This window comes from Acipenser ruthenus, chromosome 3 (genome assembly GCF_902713425.1).
Source record: "Acipenser ruthenus chromosome 3, fAciRut3.2 maternal haplotype, whole genome shotgun sequence".
Lineage (NCBI taxonomy): Eukaryota > Metazoa > Chordata > Actinopteri > Acipenseriformes > Acipenseridae > Acipenser > Acipenser ruthenus.
The window spans coordinates 105,621,891-105,645,459 of record NC_081191.1 but is presented as its reverse complement, the minus strand read 5'-3'; the positions used below and the strand labels follow the sequence as shown (position 1 = coordinate 105,645,459).

Sequence of the window (23,569 nt, the reverse complement as noted above, 5' to 3'; positions counted from 1 at the left end):
AAAAATGACTTGACTCCTCAGCACAACGACTTGCAAGCTGCCATTGTTCCTGACGATGATTAATGCAGTGCCTGAGCAACCGTCTTCATTCTGGAACATGGAAAGGCTACCACTGGTGCTTAGCTGTGATTTATTTCCCTGTTAGTTCTCTACCTTGTTTGGTGGGGTTGTGAATTTTAGGATTAACTGTACACAGCACTGGGCTGTTTTTATAAACTCTCACTTGGCAAGATTCGTGTCGTAGCTCCTCATTTATCTAACTTGGTTTGGAAAAGCCAGCTCAGTGTGTTAGGGGCTTAGTAAAACTGTTCCAGTCAGCAGCCCGTGCTTGGGGAGTTTTAATTTTATTCCCCAATGAACGGGTGAACAAGGATGTATTATTTACATTCTAAAATGCAATTAAGTAAATACTTCTTAAAACAAGTAAAGTTTCTTATTTTGACTTGTAAATTTGTATCCCCTTGAAGTAAACCGCTTCTAAAACAAGTAATGGTACTTAACGGACTGGTTTCAAACGGACTTGGTCTGGTTTGTTTAATTTGAAACGATGTATCAATGTGCTTACTGTTCACACTTATCTGTGAGCAAAGGGACAGAGTCCGTTTGTGTTCACAATGCAGTTTTCGGGTGTACTCGGCTTATTTATATGATGTGTGAACCAGATGTTTACAATATCCTGCAAGGCAGATTCAAAGATGGCAGCTGTTGATGTATTGCTCTGGTTTTTAATATATCATGTTTTAGATTCTTAGATATTGCTGTGGAAGTAAGCACTGGGGGAGCACTTCACTAATTTAATAAACAAATAATCCTGTGATGGGGTACACCCTGCCCCTGTGTGTATTTTGTATTATTATTATTATTATTTGAAATTTGTTTTACTTTACAGCATGGATGGGATTTAAATTCAGATTGTGACCATCTCCAGATTGATTAATTTATTGCTAATCTGGAGACGGTCACATGTATAAAAACCTGCTGCTTTGGATGAACGAGGTTGGGTGTTCAGAGGCGGAATCTGAGTAAAGAGAACTGGAATAGGAAATAACAATTGCTACGCATGCTGGTTATACACCAGCACGATACTTGTTAGTTTTGTGTTCGTATCGGTCTATTTTGGTCAATCTGTCTATTTTGGCCAACGTGCTGTTTACTTTCAAATGTGTTTTGTTTTGTTTAAATCATTATTTTAAAAAAGCAGCAGCGCATTCAACCACAGTAATGTGTGTCCTACATTTCCTGGTCTGACGTCAGCCGCAAGCCATCCTTCCCACAGATCCATACGATTTGTATTTTATGTTTGGATGGCTCTAGCACAACCTTATACATTAGGTATTAACTTTCTGAGCACACTGATACAGTTTGCTGACTGTCTAAAAAAAAAAAAATACAATAGCAAAACCGGACGATTAACAATTACTGTTGATTACTGTTTCCGATAAAATCAATTTTACCCAGGATGTCTGGTAACCCTGTAGTTCCCAAACATTTTTTGTTTTTTTGCTATACTTGTTTCCTCAGAATATGAACTAAACTATACACGAAAAGTTTACATCCTAGTCAGGTTACATTGTATAGTTTGTTTCCTATGTGCAAAAGTCCAGCAGTTGTTCACATTGACATTTAGCAAGCAAACCATACTTAGAAACAGACTTTGTTGTTCACACTTCACACCAAACGTACCGAACCGTAGCAAGTGAGGACCAAACCCTCTAACGGACCCAGTGTGAACACACTCTAAGACTGCAAAACTATTTGATAATTTCACAGCATCAAAATAAGTTACTCAACAGGCCATATGGAGAACAGACTTTGCAGCAGATTTTTACCCCATGAAAAATTTGTGGTAGTTATGAAATGGTCTCATTTACCTTTTAAAAGTCTTATACATATCCAGTCATGCAGAGTTAGTGCAGACTTGGCTCTGCATAGCAACTCTAAACCCTTTTTTATGGGTTTCAATGTATTTTTTCAACCTCAGTGAACAGTTTTTAAAAACGTACCTGCGGGTTTTATAGAAAGTGCAGTGCATGAGAGGGATTTTTATCACATGGTCCCAGAGGCCCACAAACAGAATACTCTGACTGTGCAGAATCTGCAAGCTTCTGATGGGTTGTCTCTGTCCAGACGGGAAAAGTTCAATTTCATCCAGCAAGCAGCTACTCTTTGAATTGTTCAATGGAGAGAGGACCTTTTTGATGGTGCCATAGTCTGGAGAGAGAGAGAGAGAGTGAGAAAGAAATTACAACAAATGTACTGACAATTTACCATGGTGCATAAAAGAGGAAAAGAAAAGCCTAAGATCTCAACTCCTGATAAATGAGTTCCAATGTTTATCTTGCAGTCATTTGGGGATTCTGGGAAGCATCAGACAGAGTAAACAGTCTGCCAGTCACTGGACATATTGATCCACCACTGCATCCTTTAAAATAAACAGGGTCACTCTGATTGAACTGAAGTGTAAAAGGCCTTACAAAAGGCATGGGGCTTGAATGATTAAAACCTGTTTTAATGGGATGAGTTGACATGTAGGCAGGGAAGGAAGCTTTTTACTAATATCAGTGAAGGGCCAGCCTGAGTGGAACACTGCTGAAAATCAGATGGTTACCAGTAATATATACTACAAGAAATAATTAAAGGAGCAAACATTAAATATGGCACAAATAAAACCATGAACATACAGTCAAGAAAAATGTAATGTGTTCAAATGCTGGAATACACTAAAACGTAACTGGTCAATTCAGTGTGATCCCCTCTGTTGTTTCCAGATTGTGGACACTTTATCAAACCACAAGTTTGTACACCAGACATTGTGGACAAGGTTGTGGAAAGCAACCACTCCAACTAAACCTGATATCTACACAATATGGCAGTGAGGAATCGCTAGTCCACTACACATGGGCTCAATAGTAACTTCAGGACAGCAACTGCAGCCACCATAAGTGACCAAACTGTGAAAAACAGCTTGAATGAATCTGATATGAGGTCAAAAAGACCAGCAACAGCTCCTCATTGGACCCCGCAACACTGAAGAGAAGCTGATTACTGCATTGATCACCAGAACTGGCAGCCCCATCATTGGGCACCCATTTTGTTCACTGATGAATGAAGATTCTGTCTGTCCACTAATGATCAACATGTTGGTGTATCAACAATTTGCTCAATTCAACATTGAATATGAACGTAGGGGACTCGCTTATGGTGTGGCAGTCATCTCTTACACGGATCTTATTGGGCTTCCAATGGGCAGATTTACAGATCTACAGTAGTAAACCATATCCTGGTGCAACTTACCCTGAGTGTGTTCTGATGGAAAATAATGCCCCTTGTCATACTGCCCTGGATTGTCATGGAATATCTTGAGCAGGAGACAATAGAGAGTATGGATTGGCCAGAAAGAAGTCCAGACCTAACCCTATAGAACACCTCATGTTAGCCAGCATTGTAACCCTCCACTTGACATATCAGTGAGCTTGGTGTTGCATTGACTGAAGAATGGAATAGGATCCCCTAAGACAGGGGTTGGCAACCAATGGCTCTTGAGCAGGGATGGCGGCAAGGGAGGGCTAAAGCCTCCACAAATTGTACCTCATCCCCCCTATATGTTTTTTATTGTTTGGCAGCATCGACGGGGTAACAAGCCCCATCATACAAAAACTCATCCAAAATGTGACCATCTCTGGATAAAAGCATGCAGCTCTCTGCATTCTGGGTGGGGTGTTCTAGAGGAGAGAACGGGAGTGAGAGAGAAGTAATATGGGAAAGCTTAACAGAACAAAAGTAAAAACAACTGCTGGATGCTCCAGCACCATATTTGTTTAGTTAGTAGTGTTTTAGTGTTTGTGTTTTTTTTTTGTTTTATTTAAAACTTTCATTTGCAGTCTGTGAGCAGTGTTTTCTTTTTGTTAAAATATGTTATTTATTTTTGTGTAAATAAAAACAGCGCTGCAGTGCACTGTTGCACCTGAGTACCTGTGTCTGTGTCTGTACAGTTCCTGATTCTGGCCTGACGTCACCACCTCAGCCATCCCTGTCACACTTACCTTAGAACGTAGATCCCTGTATCGCTATTTTTTAATAATGCTACTAAATCATATACTGGAACATGTTATATTCTTGAGCTTGCCTGCTGTTCACTCAGGGCCACTTACCTGACACGTAAAAATGTATTTTATGTGTACCCGCACAAAGTGGGGTGTAGCCCCCCTCAATTTTTTGTTCTGTGCCTCTTAGCCCCACTCATCAGGGAAAGTCTGGCACTGCTACATACCTGGAGCTCAAGTAACCAAATATGGCTTTCGAGTCTCTAACACACATTTTATGCCATTGCTGAACCACCTCGCAAGGTGGTTCAAAGATGGCACTGAGCCGTCTCAACTCCTGTGTGAAAGGCAATGCCGGCACTGAAGCGCTATAGTGGCCATGGATTGAAAGTCAACATCCCACATGACTATACTGGACAGGTTGGGTGTTTTTGCCTTTAGTGTTACGCGGTTTCATTTTTTTCAAATACAATGGCTGATCAAGAACGAGGTAGTAATTGGAGTCTGGAATAAGTTAAGCAATTGTTAACTTTATGGGCTCAATAGAAGAGACGTTGCCATGAAAATTATCTGTTGAATGACAAGTTTGAAAATTGATTCCTTTGGCTGCGTGAAAGGATTGTGACGGTTATACCGGCATAGATTGCGCCATTTTGTGCTGTGTGAATTAAACGTCTCTGAGATAGCTCAGTAGCGGCATTTGAGTGTGAAAGTGGCTTAAGTCATTCACAAATACACAAAATAATAATAATAATAATTAAATGTACTATTAGCATCATCACACATCTACAAATGACCAGCTTTATTTTTACACCCACCTACCCACTGCTTTTATTGGTGCTTGTATTCCTGGAGTCTGTTTCATTGTGTTTTGATTGGTCGAGAGATCTTTCAACAAGAATCTGTAACCCCGCTTTTACTGAACTTTTTCAGTTTCAAAGTGTATTGTAGAGCTCTTTAGTTTCATTTAAAAATGACAAAAAGAAAGAAGTCAGATGAGGAACTGTTCTTTTCAGCCGGAATGGACTGATATGTACACATTTGTGGAGAAGTCAGGATTTCAAATTTGTCTCATATGCGGTGAACAACTGGCTTCAAACAAAAAATAGAATTTACAGCAACAGCTCATGACAAAACATGCTGCATTTGCAGTAAAATACCCAGAGGTGAGGACTGCGAGGAGCTGCAAAGAGAAATGAAAGCGGGGCAAAATAAAGGTGGAAATTTAAATTGAGCAAGTTTCGCAGGCTCTTTAGAGATCGTTTGCAAAGGTAAACCTTTCACTGATGGCGAATATGTGAAGAGCTGTATGCCAAATATAGCCAAACAGCTATTTGAAGAATTCCCCAACAAAGACACAATCTTTTCACTAGAGATATCAAGACTAGCAGACTGACTCACTTTGAGATGTTATGAATGTTTCAAGATTCATGTATGGTAGAGGATCCTAGCAACAATCTTGATCTGCAGCTGCTTGTGGTGTTTACATCTGATCTGCTCGTTCAAGCCTTGTTTTGTGGACTTTTGCAGACACAGCACTTTGTTCAAGTTTATGATTCATCCCCATGAAACTTGTGTGGAAGCACTGGACTTGACGGTGATTCCGGGCGTCTCAATCGGAGATTTGGAGCTGGAAGTTGCCGACTTCAAGGAGTCAGACATTTGGGTTGAAAAGTTTCACACTCTAAATTCAAAAATTCAAATCTGGAAAGCCTTGCTCAGCAACGCACAGAACTGCACAAATGAACTGATTCGAAGGAATTGGAGCATGAAGATAGCCTCATTCTGCTAACTTGGAATGAACTTCCTCTTACACACGGCACAATGCAGAATGTCAGTTTTGCTCTCTTAACGATGTTTGGCTCCACCTATATGTGTGAACAGGCATTCTCCCTCTTGAATCACATCAAAAACAATGTGCGCTCAAGATTAACAGAAGAAAGCCTGAATGCTTGCATGAAGCTAAACCTGACCAGCTATGAACCGGACTTCAAAGAAATGAGAGAAACGATGCAGCAGCAGAAGCCACATTAAAGAAGCGCACTGTACAATATCAATTTAAATTTTTATTTTTTTTGCACTATAAAGAAGATGTTGTGTGTTTATGATTGGCTTTTTGCAGACCATTGCTCTAAATTTCCATTTAGTTTGGCTCTCTTGTACAAAAAGCTTGCCGACCCCTACCATAAGACATCATCCGCCATATGTAAAGGTATTATTACTGAGGGATTGTGGTAGTGCAGGGAGCAAACTGGAGTCTGAGGTTCAATGATAAAAGTGCAGTTTTTATTATAATGCTGGTGGACAAAAGAACACAGAGCTCTGGAACAAAAATAAAAGAACTAAACAAAACAGGATAACAAGCTATCCATAGGCATATTCTGAGGACACATCTATCCTCACCTTGAACTCTCTCTCAAGCAGCACTCCTCATATGGCAGAACACAGCCTTATATAGCTTAGCCCTTGGTAGCTCTGCCTCTGGGCTAAACTAACATGGAGAATTAAAGAAGACATTTCCCTAATGAAATACATATTAAAATGTTGTACACAGTATTTCCCCTTTAAATTGGGGTACAACCAGCAGGCTTTAATCCTCTAGTTACCTTTTAAATGTTTTACCTTGAAAGGCACATATCAGCCTAACCAAGTAAAACATTAAAAAACATTCTCCCCATTGTTGCGCGCTTACGAGGCTAAATACGCACCCTGACTCGCACCCCAATCTAGTTCCTGCTAATGGCGGCTGCAATGTTTACTCAAGGTAAGTTTCAGTTTAATTTTATCCATTTTCAAAACAGTTTTATTGGCACGTTTCCCCACCAGAAGACGCCCACGTTCCCATCTGAATTCAGGTTAGTACATACGTTATAATTGTCCAGGTTTACAAGCAGTTCATATTACAAACAATATGGGTCATTTAGTGACGGGTAATCCACTCCGTCACAACATAATACAATTAATGTATCTGTTCGTTTCCGTGTGTAACGAGTGTTCCTCAGATTTGACTCCTATTGTTAAATGTGTTTTGGAAAAATTTAAGTTTGAAATGTTCCTCCTTTATTTTTCTGGAATGGTGGTATTTGGGGATTTAAAAACATTCAGAGGTTTCTTGCTGGTGACTGAGATGGTTTTCAGCAGTCATGTATTAGTACAAAATAATGAACTGTTGGTCATAATGAATGCATAAAGTCATCAGTACATACAAGAGCTGGGCTTCATTTACAGAGCAGACAGATGCAACTTTAGAGAGTTAATTACAGTCAGAGCAAGAATTCCTATTACACAGACTGTAATTTGGTACAAATCAAGTAATTTCACTGATGGCTTCAAATTAATAAAGACAATGGACAATAGCAAGGGGATGCTATTGAGTGACATATTTGGCAAAGGGGCCTGTTATTGTCACATGTGGTGGTAGGATGGGCTTTCGTTAATTGAAATGCAGGAAAGGAAGGTCTGCTAAGATCCTTCTATACATATAGCAGATATTTGGAGATTGAGGTCCACTGTCCTGGTCCCAAGGTCTAACATACTGTAGAGTAACCATAACTGGGGATCAAGCCTAGAACCTGGGAACCATTAGGTAAATTGGTTAACCTGTGTTCAACTGATCGAAACCGTTCATCAAATTTCTGTATTTTCATTGCAATACAGATGTACATTTCCATGGTCTTAATTCCAAAAACATTCTGCCTTTAAATGCGTTTTCTGGCTCACTAATATTTATGGACACATTTTCTTTTCAGTTTATAGCTTCAGGGATACAATTTACATCCCAAATTGCTTCCACTAAAAACTTTGCTGGACAGCAATTATTTTACTGTTAAGACACGTTGTAATGTTTATTTTTTTAATTTTATTTTTTTATGAGGGTCTGTTCAACTCTCTGAAATTTAACACAAATGTCACAATTCATTTTAAGCAGACAATTTATATTGCATCGACACAGTAAGCGTGTTATTTCAGTGCTGCTAACAATGCAAAGCTGGTAATCTCAAACAGGTGTCAAGTACTGAGCCAAAATACACTGCTTAACTCACAGATCTACAAGCTAACATTGGCTTAGATCAGAAGCTGTCTGTGATTCAAGATGCATGCTGTTGATGCAGAGTGGAAAATACAACCTGCTTTTCATTACTTTCTAGTCTGTGTTTGACAGGTGACTGACTGGCTGCAATTTCACACTGTTGTACGGGTTCGATCAACAGTGAGCTTCAGGAGTTTAGAGAAGGGTTCACTTACATACTGAGGGCATGTGTCCATCTGCAGAGCTTACATATACACTGGCTCTCAAAAGTATTCACCCCCCTTGGACTTTTCCACATTTTATTGTGTTATAAAATGGAATCAAAATTGATTTAATTAAAAAAGTCCATAATGTCAAAGTGAAAAATAAAATCTACAAATTGTTCTAAATTAATTACAAATATAAAACAGAAAATAATTGATTGCATAAGTATTCACCCCCTTTGCTATGACACACCTAAATAAGCTCTGGTGCAACCAATTGTCTTTAGAAGTCACATAATTAGTTGAATGGAGTCCACTTGTGTGCACTTAAGGTGTTTCACATGATTTCAGGTTAAATACACCTGTCTCTGGGAGGTCCCACAGTTGGTTAGTACATTTCCTAACAAAAACTACATCATGAAGACGAAGGAACATTAAAAGCAATTCCGGAATAAGGTTCTTCAAAAGCACCAATCAGGGGTAGGATATAAGAACATTTCCAAAGCTTTGAATATCCCCCTGAGCACAGTAAAGTCCATTATTAAGAAATGGAGAGAATAAGGCACAAATGTGAATCTGTCTAGAACAGGCCGTCCTCAAAAACTGAGTATCCGGGTGAGAAGGGCACTAGTCAGGGAGGCCACCAAGAGGCCTATGGCAACTCTAAAGGAGTTACAGTCTTCCACGGCTGAGCTGGGAGACACTGTGCATACAGCAACAATAGCCCAGGTGCTTCACAAAACTGGCCTTTATGGGAGAGTGGCAAAAAGAAAGCCATTGTTGAAAAAAACTCACATCAAATCTCGGCTAGAGTGGAAGAAGTGGAAGAAGATTCTATTGTCTGATGAGACCAAAATAGAGCTTTTTGGCCTCAACGCTAAGCACTATGTTTGGCGCAAGCCTAACACCGCACATCATCCTGAGAACACCACTCCTACCGTGAAGCATGGTGGTGGCAGCATCATGCTATGGGGATGCTTCGCTGCGTCAGGGCCTGGAAAGCTCGTGAAGATAGAGGGCAAAATGGATACAGCAAAGTACAGAGAAATCCTGGAGGAAAACCTGCTGAAGTCTGCAAGAGACCTGGGACTTGGGAGAAGATTCATCTTCCAGCAGGACAATAACCCCAAACATACAGCCAATGCCACACTGGAGTGGCTTAAAAACAAAAAGGTCAATGTCCTGGAGTGGCCCAGTCAAAGCCCGGACCTCAATCCAATTGAGAATATGTGGAAAGAGTTGAAAATTGCTGTTCACCAAAGGTCCCCATCCAACTTGATGGAGCTTGAGCAATTTTGCAAAGAAGAATGGGCATAAATTGCAGTGCCCAGATGTGCAAAGCTGGTAGAGACTTATCCAAATAGACTCATGGCTGTAATTGCTGCCAAAGGTGCCTCTACCAAATATTGACTCAAGGGGGTGAATACTTATGCAATTATTTTCTGTTTTATATTTGTAATTAATTTAGAACAATTTGTAGATTTGATTTTTCACTTTGACATTATGGACATTTTTGTGTTGATCAGTGGCAAAAACTCCTAATTAAATCAATTTTGATTCAATGTTTTAACACAATAAAATGTGGAAAAGTCCAAGGGGGGTGAATACTTTTGAGAGCCACTGTATGTCAGGAAAAGGATGTTTTGATATCTTGTGCTGCCACATTTTCAGTTTTCTCATTCTACCCCCAGAACATCCACTTGTTAATAATGTCAGTGAAAAACCCACACATTATTTCACATTTAGAACTCTCTTCAAATCTTTAAAAACACAGGTAATTGTTCAGCTCAATAGTAATAATGTTTTAACACCATAACAAACATTGGGGAATCTGAAATTTGAACTAAACTAACAACTAAAGCAGCAGTTCCAATTTGTGGTGATAGTTTTTCCTGTGTATCTAGTCAGAAATTCTTATTAAAACTGAGCCATTACCATGCATTTACTAAAGTAGTTCTATGACCTCATTCATTGGGCTAGATTTTCAAGCTCTGTACAAATTGTCATATGCATTTTTTCTGAAAGGAAAACTGCACACAATAAAGATTCCACAGGGTTTCCGAAACGTTCATGGCTTGCAGAACCCCATGACATTATGCATCCTGATGTCTAACCAATAAACATATAAATGTGTCTTACAATCACCCCATAATGCTGAAAATTGGTGTAAAATGTTAGAGCAGGAATTGGAAATAAGGATAATAAATGTGTGATGAAACTGAATTCAAGGGATTAAGAAAGTGACCCCCACTGCTTTGTCTGCTGTCATAGTCATTCTGGAGATATTTCACTCAAAGGGTCCCCAGACCCAAGATTGGGAACCACTAAGTTCCAAAAGCTGAAATAAGCAACTCAGACATTATTGGAAACTATGTTGTATTTCTGAAAGGAGGATCCGCCTCTAATCACACACATAATCAAAACGTTCCTATAAAGAGCCCTTTGCCTGCGCCTCCTTGTCGTTTTTTTGTTTGGTCCTCCCCCCACCCCCCTGCCTCCACCTTGCAGCATGCCTTGTCCAGGGTGCCTCTTGCCAGCCCATTGGCAATAGCTGTCATAATCATTACATCATTGTTCAGCCACCACATGGGGGAAGGTGGCCCAGAGTGCCACTTATCCTGCCACTGGCTATAACTGTCATTAATCAATAGCCATTACATCACACTTCAACCAGGACACAGGGCAGCTTTAGGGCTCCAATGGACAAGGCCACAGGCCAAAAAGTATATTACATTTCTCTTGGCCTTTCTGTCAAACGCAATAAAGAATTGGTCTAATCAAATCTTTGGTGGACATCTCCTTTCTGAATAGTTGTTTCTTATTTGTTTTACATTACAACTGGTGTTAATGTCTGGGTTAATTTAACAACTTTATGGACACTAAACAGCACTGAGCATTTTTACCATTGTATTCTAAAACATGATAGTTACCTGTTGCAAGATAAATGATATGGAAGAGCATGTCTTTGCCCTGTACAACATCCACCACAATATGCGAGAAGCGGCTATTGTCCTCCATGAAGTAGGGAATAGGAGTGACTGGCTGGACCACTTCATGCATCAGGATAAACTTCTGGGCATCCTGTAGGTTCCTCTCTGTCAGGTTCATGTACACGCCGTAGTCTATGGTGCCACACTGATAAGATAAAACAGGCAGAGGCGTTGTTTATATTAGTAGATGTAACAAGGCGGAGCTTGGGAGCAAACTGGCGGCCACACAAACCACAGTGAGTGTCTTAACCACTATGCATAAGAGCCAGACTGGTCTGCAGTAATGGCCATGAAGCTTTAAATCTCATCTCACTGACAGGTCAGAATCCGTAACAGCAGTGCATCGTGCAGCACGGCCTGTTACATAGACAGTCATAGGAACTTTAAAAAATAACCCAACACATAGACACCCAAAACAAACATACATCAATTTAAATCCCCTCATAAATCTTTACAGCAGCAAAGCACTGACTGTCTGGTGCTTTAACACACTAAAGAAATGGGATAAAGAAATGGAAGAGAACCAAACTCCCTGCTGCCCTAGACCTTTACCGCACTCTTCTCTCCTCCTTCTCCTCTACTCTCTCCTCTGCTAAATGTGCTTATTTCCAATCTGTAATCCAAGCCTCCACTAACAACCCACGTAAACTATTCTCTACCTTCTCCTCCCTCCTAAACCCTCCCCCCCCTCCTCCTCCCTCCTCTATCTCCCCTGACGACTTTGCCTCCTTCTTCTCTTCTAAAATCTCAGATATCCGCAAACTCTTTAACACCTCTCCCTCCCCCGCACCCCCTCCTGCTCCAACCCCTACACCCACTACATCCCCTACTAACTCGCCCTCCCTCTCCACCTTCTTGCCCCTCTCAGACTCTGACCTCTCCTCCCTGCTCCAGGGTCACAAACCCACCACGTGTGCCTTGGACCCCCTCCCCACTCACCTCTTTCAAGCTGCTGCTCCTGCTCTACTCCCCTTCATCTCCTCCCTCCTCAACACCTCTCTACTTTCTGGCATCTTCCCCTCTGCCTTCAAAAAAGCCTCTATCACTCCCCTCCTCAAAAAACCTACCCTCGACCCCACCTCCCTCCAGAGCTACCGTCCTGTCTCCCTCCTACCCTTCCTCTCCAAAACCCTCGAGCGGACTGTACACCGCCAGCTCTCTGCTTTCCTGTCCAACCACTCTCTGCTTGACCCTCTCCAATCTGGCTTCCGCTCTGCTCACTCCACTGAAACCGCCCTTCTCTCTGTCACCAACTCACTTAAGTGTGCCCGAGCTGCCTCTCTCTCCTCTGTCCTAATTCTCCTCGACCTCTCTGCTGCCTTTGACACTGTTGATCACTCTATTCTACTATCATCTCTTGCTGACCTGGGGATCTCTGGCACTGCTCTGGCCTGGTTCTCCTCCTACCTCTCCAACCGCACTTACCAGGTAACCTGGCGTGGAGCAACCTCCACACCTCACCCTCTCTTGACTGGAGTCCCCCAAGGGTCAGTCTTGGGTCCTCTCCTGTTCTCTCTCTACACCCGCTCCCTGGGCCCCCTCATCGCATCCTATGGTTTCTCATACCATTTCTATGCTGATGATGCTCAGATTTTCCTCTCCTTCCCCACCTCTGACTCCACCATCTCCTCCCGTATCTCTACCTGTCTGTCTGCTATTTCCTCCTGGATGCACTCGCATCACCTCAAACTCAACCTCTCTAAATCTGACCTCCTTTTCTTTCCCTCCTCCTCCCCCTCCTCTGATCTCTCTATCTCTGTTCCTCTGGAATCTACCACACTCTCTCCCTCTTCCTCAGCTAAAAACCTTGGAGTCACCCTGGACCCCTGCCTCTCTTATTCCCAGCACATCTCCACTCTGGCACGCACTTGCAGATTCTTCCTGAGCAACATCCGAAGAATCCGACCCTTCCTCACCAACTATGCTACCCAGCTCCTGGTCCAGGCCCTGGTACTCTCCCGCCTAGACTACTGCAACTCCCTCCTGGCTGGCCTCCCTGCGTCCGCCACCCGTCCGCTCCAGCTCATCCAGAACTCTGCTGCTCGCCTGGTGTTCTCTCTACCTCGCTTCGCCCACGCTACTCCACTACTCCGCTCGCTCCACTGGCTCCCGATCACCGCTCGCATCCAGTTCAAGACTCTTGTACTAGCCTACAGATGCCTTGATCAGACTGCACCCAGCTACCTCCAGACCCTCATCTCTCCCTACACCCCCACTCGACCTCTCCGCTCCGCCTGCACTAGAAGACTGGCTCTACCTCCGCTACGCTCCCCTGCCTCCCGAGCCCGCTCCTTCTCCACCCTTGCTCCGCAGTGGTGGAACGACCTTCCTACAGATGTCAGGACTGCCCAGTCCCTGACCACATTCCGGCGCCTCCTTAAGACTCACCTCTTCAAACAGCACCTGTAGAACTCCTCTGTTGTATCCTGGGACACTATCACCCTTCATTTAAATATGCTTTATTTTGCTCTTATCTGACCCCTATTTTACTGCATTTAATCCTGTACCTCAGAATATTGTAATCTCCCAAGTGTTTAATCTGTAGTATTTTGTACTTAATCATATCCTGATGTAACTATCACTACTTAATCATATCCTGATGTAACTTTCACTATTATCTGCTGTATTATTGAATTGTGGTTTGTCACACTTGAGAATTATTGTATTTCTTGTTCTTATTGTATGACTTATATTGTAACACTTGAATGTATTTGTATTTGCTTGCGATTGTAAGTCGCCCTGGATAAGGGCGTCTGCTAAGAAATAAATAATAATAATAATAATAATAATAAAGGTTTATTTAATTGATAACATCTAAATCCTGATGAGGAATTGTCCTTGAAGTCTGCAGCTGTGCTCCCCTGGTCTGCAGGATATCTTACTGTACAACAGGATATTCATTTCTTCAGTTGTAATTCTCTGCTGCATAGCAAAACACATTGAAATTTGAAACACATTGAACTGTATGTCACTACAGTATAAATAATTGCATTATTGGTATATATATTTTTGAGATCCTCTTTTGCTGTACTGCTTACTTCTGCCAGTGCCAATTATTGACTTGGGAACTGTGCCCCAGTATCCAGCAATGAAATGAACAAAAGAGGAAAAATGTAATTGCATAATGCATCCAGTAAGATTCAATCCATAATAATTAGGGTTCAAGACCCTTTGCTGGCTAAGTGATCAAAGCTGTTTCTAAATACTTTGAACAATCAGTACAACCAGGCCTACAGCACTCCATTACACAGCAAGGGAACTGCCAACATCTTCAAGACAGAGCCAAGTACCTGTTCTCTTGTGCAGCTGATTTATTTCAGTGTATTGTATGTGCTGACAAAGATGGACTCAAGGCTTTTTGGTGCAAAGGAGAAAATTGTACAGATGCAGGACCAACTCCCACCCAGGACACTTTCCATGCGCAAGTCCAATAAGGCTAAGGGTAGTATAGGTTAAACGTAGAATAAATAGGCTGTATACAATTAAATCATTTACTCATTCCACATGTCTTTCATTGTACCAAGTTTCTTATTCTTGTTTTGTTTCTGGTTTTCATCTTGTCTTTGGAACTTACTTCAATACGCTGAAGACGGACGCTTGAGGACGAAACATGTTCGGTTTTTACTTCTAACCTCCATTATCAATGAATAAAGAATACAAATAAAGAGATGAAGTAATTGACATCATTTCTGTGTTTTTGTATGAGTGCGGGCATCCGAAACGCAAACAGCTTAAGGATTACTGTGAGGCTGACGCTCCTGATTTGTAGAACTTGAGAAGAGAGTTTAATTAAGTGTAATGGTATATGGAAATAACTGTATTATTAGTTTTACCTTCCACACATGTAAAACTTTTTTTTTTTTCATTCCAGGGACGCTCGCACAGGTGTTGTAGGTGATGATTTAATAGGTCTCACTCTCTTACCTTTAGTCTTACATTGATGATGCAAAAAGCCTTGTGTGGAACTAATAAGAAGCATCTTAAAAAACTATAGCTATGAAACATGCTGAGCTCAAACTTCTTAAAGATAACTATCAAGGATATAATGATAAACAAGTAAAATAAGAATTGGAAACCACACAACATGAATGATACATGGGTGAGAGAATGATTTACTTTGCACACCTTGATTATTCTAACTTGCTTAGTGTTCCTCCTGGGCTTGACAGAGCAAGTATTCTTTATCAGTGATTTATATCTCATTTGTACTCAAGGTATCACACAACTGTCTCAGACATTTCTGACTTATCACAAGGAAGCCATTTATAACTTTCAAAACATCTAAACAAAAACAAAAGTAAATCTGTTCAAGTACTCAGCTAAATTAGGCACTTGAAAAATGGCGTCAAACTTTTTTTTTTATTTGTAGCACAAGTTGCAGTGACCCCAATCAATCTTACTGAAATACGATTCCTAGTGACTATTTACAGCAATTCATTATTAATAAGGCTTGTCTGTTTGTATTTTTATGAGTACATGAAGTACTCTAACAAATCTCACGCATTGTAGAATTGTAGTAACATATTTGTCTGAGATTCTTCATTGAATTCTCATGAAAAGTGATATTTGTACTTCCGATTTCACAGCGACTGATTTATATTTATCTGATTCTGCCCAACTGAAGCATTATGATTAGAATCAGTCCAGCATATTAGATGTTTTGAAAAGTTTTGGATTTTGAATTGGGAGGTTGATATTAAAGTGCATAACCTGGGACCTGTGATTGGTAGATGTTAGGAGTAGTATGTAATAGCATAGACACGCTGTAGTCTGCAATAGCATAGACCCGCTGTAGTCTGCAATAGCATAGACACGCTGTAGTCTGCAATAGCATATGCACACTGTACTCTAATGGCATATACACACTGTAGTCTGCAATAGCATATACACGCTGTAGTCTAATGGCATATACACACTGTAGTCTGCAATAGCATATACACGCTGTAGTCTGCAATAGCATATGCACACTGTACTCTAATGGCATATACACACTGTAGTCTGCAATAGCATATGCACACTGTAGTCTGCAATAGCATATGCACACTGTACTCTAATGGCATATACACACTGTAGTCTGCAATAGCATATACACACTGTAGTCTGCAATAGCATATACACACTGTAGTCTGCAATAGCATATACACGCTGTAGTCTGCAATAGCATATGCACACTGTACTCTAATGGCTAATACACACTGTAGTCTGCAATAGCATATGCACACTGTACTCTAATGGCATATACACACTGTAGTCTGCAATAGCATATGCACACTGTACTCTAATGGCATATACACGCTGTAGTCTGTAATAGCATTTACACGCTGTACTCTAATAGCATATAAATGCTGTAGTCTGCAATAGCATATACACACTTATTAAATGGGTGACACAAAGTACTCAGGTCTCAGTCACTACTAAGGCAGAACAGACAATTTTCTGGTCTTATGGGTGTCATCGTCCAATATCCTTAAGGCTTGCAGTGGATAGCTGCCATCATTAAAAGTGCTAAACTCTTGATATTTACCTGGAAGTCGGGGTTGGGATTGGGATAAGGCAGCCATGCAGATCGTGAGTTCTCCTGGTATTTGAATGGCCCGTTGAACACTTGGGTAACTGCACTCAGATTGAAAACACACACTGCTGAGGCGGCGATGCTGTTCCTAAATGAAAGAGTTTGGATAGACTGAGTCAGCAGGCACACAAATCCTTCAAATCCAACAATGCTGTAGATAGCACAACATAATGAGATATAACACCGTCTGCTTGGATAAAGTTCACCAATAGATCAAACAAACACATACCAAGATACATATTCATGTACACAGTACTGTATGCATACATACAGTACAACATTGGAAATATAGGGCCCTATGCACAAAGCTTTAACTCATGAGTTATTTAAATATTATTGTATTAAAGTCTAATTGTATGTATAAAATACTTTTATATATTCATGAAACAGCTGATGCATTCATAGTGGATGACTTTATTCATATCCTGAGGTTAACTAATTGATCAGATTTTTTAATTCTGTTTAACCTGTACCTCTGGGTGGATGTTACTTACACGTTAGTGGTGAAGATCCCATACAGGAGATCGAGCTCTGGTAAGAAGAAGGTGCCCTGCAGTTCGTTGTAGTAAAAAGGGATTTCTCCAGGCCGGGAGCAGTTGAGACGGGATTTTGTGAAAGTGGTCCATGTATCTTCCAAGAGAAACCTGCCCCCAATGTCATTCTTACAGACTCGAGCTGCACGTGAAAAGACGATCTTGCCACAGTCATGTTCTACCGCATTCTCCCGGAAGAAGAAATAGATGAAATTTCCAATGTCGTAAGAAGATACAATATTGGGCTCTGAAACAAACATTCAGATAACATTAACTGGACAGGGAAAGTCAGGTAAGATAAGGCAAAATAGTGGATGTGTGGCTTAGGGTTACTTGGGGTTTGAAAAGAGTTTAATGTGAAATGTGATATACTCCCTCAAGGTGATTTAACAGTGTGCAGTGATAGCTATGATAAATATTTGGAGAAGATTCAAGGCACCCTATTCTGTTCACTGTGTAGAGTGTGACAGACATTCAACCACAGTACATAGAGCTAACAAATCTATTCTATTCTTATCGAATATGTATTATCATCATTTCATAGATTTCGCATTGTTCTATGAAAGACACATTATGTTAAACATGTGTTTGCTTTTTCAAGGTATTTTTTTCATAACATTTGTAGAAATGAATAATTAGAAAAACACATCTCTTTCACTTGTTTCCATGCTGCACTTGACACAGGTGAGTTACTGCTGAGAGTTGGAAGCCTTGTAGGAAAATCAATGACAATGGCAATATACAGTATATTAGGTAAAATGTACTCAAATTATGTTGATCGCACCAAGCGATATTTTAACTTGGGTAATATTAGGTAAAATGTAATTATGTTGATAGCACCAAGCGATATTTTAACTTGGGTAATATTAGGTAAAATGTAATTATGTTGATAGCACCAAGCGATATTTTAACTTGGGTAATATTAGGTAAAATGTAATTATGTTGATCGCACCAAGCGATATTTTAACTTGGGTAAGTCACTCCATGGGTTAACTACAACACTGTCAAACTTTGCACCTCCAACTTTTATCATGTTATGTGCTTTTGTGATTATTTGCTCTATGGGGATAACAATGAGGAAATATTGGATAGGAGTGCCCTTGAAGTCAGGTTAAGAATAAGGATGCTGAAAGCACTACGCTGCCAAATCAGAATCATTTTTAATAGTTTAGGATTGCTTATGAAAGGACAGGCTTTGCAACACTTTGGTAAAAAAAAAAAAAAACAACAACTAGAGTTTTCAAAAAAGAGTCAATTTTTGGAAAGCTTTATAAATATTTGATTTTAATGTCTGTGTGTAATTGACCACATGTAAAATCTAAAGATTTACTAATTCTGAATATATTATGTTAATACTTCAAAACATGATGGACTGAAATGTCAGTTTTAGTTATTTTATTTCTTCACAAGTAATCAACCTTTCCCAATAGAGCTTAACTTATGCAGGCAGATAATTATCTCGATTCAATACTATTATATCTAAATTGGAAGTTTAAATCCACTATAATTCCAGCTCCTCTGGATAGATCTGGTTGTTGTACCCCTCATCACCTTGCATATTCAATATTTAATATCAAATGTAGGCCATCATTTTAATACAATCATTAAACGCAAATGCATTTGGACAAAATGAAATGCATTTTATGAATGTTAAAAGTGCATTCTCTATTCTCTGGTTCCTATCTTTTTTTGTATTTGATTAATTAAGTGCTCCATTGAAAGTTGTAGAATGATGTCACTGCTGAGATATAGTATGGGGCTCAAGCAGAAACATTACATCAATAAATAGGTGGACAGTAAGAGTAATCAAGCAAAAAGCAAACACTTTAAAGTTATAATAAACTACATTTCCAGTAGATTGGGCAAAAATAAAATAAAAACTAATATCGAATTAAGTGTCTAGATGTTAGGTGTATTGCAATAAATGGTCAGACACCCTGTCACTATCATACTGTACTGTATTATTATTATTATTATTATTATTATTATTATTATTATTATTATTATTATTATTTATTTCCTAGCAGACACCCCTGCATATATTTATCTGGATGAGAGTGTACTTTAGAACCAATTCATGGTCTTTGCAATTGGGTTTCTTACGGATGCACATTGCTTAACACTGAAAGCAACATTCAAATATTTTATAAACTTTTAACAAGGATTTTCTTAGTAATTTCTGTATTCAGTTACCAGTAAAAATAAAGCATTGAGTCCATTTGAAAATCACAGACTAACCTCTCACTTCTGATTAGTATGTCCATTATCTACTAGTGGAGTGCTTTTGCTTTCATGAGTCAACTGTTTATACCAAGAAACAGTATTATATTGTAGGTTTTATTATGTTTGATTCATGGTTACAGCTCATAAACAAGGCTTATTTTATAATATTAAAAAGGTAAAATACTGTAGAGTTACACATAGTAAATGTGTATTTGATTTAACTTATACAACATTCCTGAATACAAACTGGGCCAGAAAAAGAGATTAAGTCACTTCAACCATTGATGAAATCTAAAAGATATTGCCCTGGAGAGAAGTAATTTGCCATTGGTTTATGTGCATTGACTAAGACAGGTGTGGACACTACACATTACCAACAATAGTTGGCCAGGGAAGGATTATAATTATTTTCAATGCTGGTACTCTGTGCCTCTCAGGGGAACAGCCTATTTTTTTCCAGAAAGAAAGTAGGGTGCATTAAAGCTGTAATAGAGGTGCAAGGTTATATTGCTTGGACCCATGTGAAATAACCTTTTAAACAGAAATAAACCAAAGGGGTGCATGCGGTTGTCCAATCTGTGCTAACATTACCATATTTATTACATTCGCTCCCCATCATTCTATATATAAACTGTATTATCTTAACACAAGCTTTGCTTCTTTTATTATCTCACCATTATTGCATTTGCATCCATTGTATCTGACAGCTGCCCTTGGCTCACAAGTTTGGTCTATAAATTCATTTAAAAAATGTTATGCTTTCCCAGAAAGCCATTTCATCCTTTATTCAGCCATTTTGTGAAATCGATCAACTGTGATCAGAATATAAATAGTGTCATAATAACAATTTAAAAAAAAATCTGCAATATTTATGACCATCTAAATATTCGTTTTTAGGAGCTGTTCTAGCAAGTGTATAATTGTACTACATGTATCTTATTCTCAGTTCTACATGACGGCACGTTTTTTCAATCTTGGCAAGTCTGACAAGCTTGTAACATTCCACTAAGTGACAATGTTTTCCTCATATTGACGCTTTTAGACAACATATACATATCAGTAAATGAATAGATGTAAGAAAGCCCTACAGGCGTGTCCTTCCCTGGTACTGCAAGGACAAGGCAGGAAACATGTTCAATGGAGCTCGCCCCTTACGACAGTTGAGCTGGCTTAAAAATATTTGGTATTTTGTGAGTATAAACATTTTGAAAATAGTTTCAAATGATATGCAGTGTGATTTGCAGTAGAATGTATTTGCGTTTCAGTATGTCACAATGAAAAAAAAGATCTGAATAAATAAATAAGCCAAAACCCACATGACAAAAAGAAACCCTTCATGAGATGGAATGGCATTTGATCCCTATTAATCTGAGATTGAATGAAACCGGTCGACCGAGACTTCAAGACCTTCCTAAAACCATTTCCACTCCACTGAGCTGTTCACACAGCACCCACAATTTGTTATGAGCGAAAACAGATGCTCAGGCCTGTGCTTACCATTGAGCCATTTTGAGTTATACTGCGCAGTGCGGAGAGGCGGAAGTCCACCCAGGCTGCGGTAGATGGCTGGGTCTCTTCCAGGAAAATCCATGGCAGTGGCTGCATACAGCTCTCCATTGGAGGTAATCAAAGCAGTGGAGTTGTGCTGGGGGCTATAGGGACACCGAGCCATACCGCTAATCTGGTCGTGGATCTCTGTCAAGTCTGTCAACTAAAAACATGTAAAACAAGTACAGTAGTAACATACATTGGCTGCCACAGCTGTAAATACAAAATTACCAGTATCATGAGAAATCAGATCATCCACTGTATTGTATGTAGATGCTCAGTTGTTAGGGTGACATATGGATAGGTGGACATTTGACTAATTTCATCAAAATTGGATAAGCATTTCTCTAGATACTAAAATCGTAAATGGGGTCCTTAATATTTAAAGACATGACAGACATCCTAATTCACAGAATGTGTGTGTGTGTGTTTCTAAACAAAATTACATTTAAACCCTAGCTTCTGTCTGATAAAGTATTTAGTACTAACATATTTCAAAACGTTATTCAGCAGTGTACACAGTGTCTTATCTTGTTTACCTAAATACTTCCTACTTTCTCCTTGCCTCTATCCTTTCAATGCAATGAACAGGTTAGGGAGTAAGCACAGAAATCTACAGACATGCCATTAATCTAAGCAGACTGATATTTTCTTTTGCCAGTTTTCTAAATTTCAAACTAGGAGTAGGTCATTGATTAGTCTAACTAAGTCTTAAAAGGACTGCATGCTAAGTAAAGTCTGTGCTGTCAAATGCAAAAAATAAATATCTTTTTTGAGGATTGTACACGCGCACACGCATGCATGCTTTTGAAAGACGGAAGGTAATCTCTGTAAATTTACTGTACCATCCAGCAGGTTGCTGTATCTAACTAAATGTGAGGAGGGGGGAAATAAATCAAAGCCTATTTGGTGAATGAACTGGACTCCTTATTCAGTATTATAAGGAGTCAAGTGTTATTCTACCCAACGTCAATCTGGCAAAGAACCTCACAAAATGATGTCTACACTGTTTCATGAAGACATCATAGCATATTAAACACAGGTAGAGGTAAAGTTACTGCTGTGTTTATCGTGACTCAATGAGTTTGGTCGCTTGTGTGCTTTGGTGTGCATTATAATACCATTACCATCACCTGACTGTTTGTACTGGGAGTAGACTAGGGATGCTTATATTTTAGAGTTTAAATGTTTTCCAAGTAATAAACATCTAGAATTTGTCCAAAATGTTTCAACACTGTCAAAGATATGCATGTAAAATATACAGTTCAGCTGTAGTGTTTATATAGTAGGATGTATACAGTGTAAGACTGTTTATTCAAAAGTATTTTCCTTATATGCACATAAATTATACATATGTAGTCTCGTCCTGCATTGATGATAGTCATATGGTTTCTGCTTGACTTGTGCTGCATGTTAACAGAAACAATATCAACTCATTTCTGGTCTAAAACAGAGCTGAAATGTCTTCACGGAAAATCAGCTCCTCAGAACCCCACATACAGTACATCATTTTTATATATCACATGACAACTTTGAAAAGTTGTTTTAATTATTTCACTTAAAATGATTGATCTTTTCACTGATAAATAACATTTTCCATTCTACAGTTTCTCAAAGACTAATAAGATAATGATAAATGCAGGAAAGGGAAAAAAATTATGAAAAAGAAAAAAAAATTGACTTCCTCCAACTACTTTATTGCACATGGGAGATCAGCATCTAGGTAATTAATCAAATAATCAGCGATTGCGGCCTGTTGCTGTACCAATATTCCTATTTTTGCCAGGCTTAAAATACATCTTAAAATGATAGCTTCAACAACAATAATTGGTATTTGAGTGAAAATGGTACTGCCGGTAATGAAATGTAGAAAGAAAATGTTTTACTTGCAATTGTGCACCATTAAGCACCATTTTATATTCGTAAATTATTGTTATAAAAAAATAAAATAAAGGTTTTTACAGTATTATTTACAGTCCCAAATAGCCTTTGTATTAAGGTGGCCTTTAAGCAAGCTTTGACTGCAGTGTCATACCAATACTGTATCCTTTTTCATGAGGGTAACCTTGCTTTAGATTGAGGAATAGCATTTGCCTGGTATAAGGTAATAAAGTCGAGGGGAAAAGGCAGCTCTACAGTGTTTGAAAGGTTACAAGTCAGCTGGCTCTGCCCAGCTTTATTGTACTTTTTCTGTGTAATTTTGTTTCTAGCACAAGATACTAATCCCTCAACTCCAGTCAAGCCTAGCACCGCACCCAGTGACAGCCAGATGGTAGTCTTTTGTTTGCCACCTCAAACCTGACATCCTTCATTTTGTCAAATCCAGTAGTCTTGCTGAAACATTATAGATGACTTAAAAAAATGAATCAACTGTTGTAACTTTAACATCTGCTACAGGAGGCCAGGGTTTGTCATAAGTTTTTTTAG

The 23,569-nt window shown here is 39.4% G+C and overlaps 1 protein-coding gene across 3 annotated transcripts in view; it reads right to left on the bottom strand.

The window, feature by feature from the left end:
• Nucleotides 1-23,569, bottom strand: part of LOC117435396 (semaphorin-5A-like) — a 156,859-nt gene that overhangs the window by 50,948 nt on the left and 82,342 nt on the right. For all 3 annotated transcript variants that reach the window (XM_059020486.1, XM_059020488.1, XM_059020487.1), the window contains exons 7-11: nucleotides 21,092-21,305; nucleotides 17,333-17,618; nucleotides 16,791-16,926; nucleotides 11,207-11,411; nucleotides 2,004-2,211 (exon numbers count right to left, since the gene is read on the bottom strand). In XM_059020486.1, the coding sequence (XP_058876469.1) occupies nucleotides 2,004-2,211; nucleotides 11,207-11,411; nucleotides 16,791-16,926; nucleotides 17,333-17,618; nucleotides 21,092-21,305 (1,049 nt within the window). The remainder of the gene's footprint in view (nucleotides 1-2,003; nucleotides 2,212-11,206; nucleotides 11,412-16,790; nucleotides 16,927-17,332; nucleotides 17,619-21,091; nucleotides 21,306-23,569) is intronic.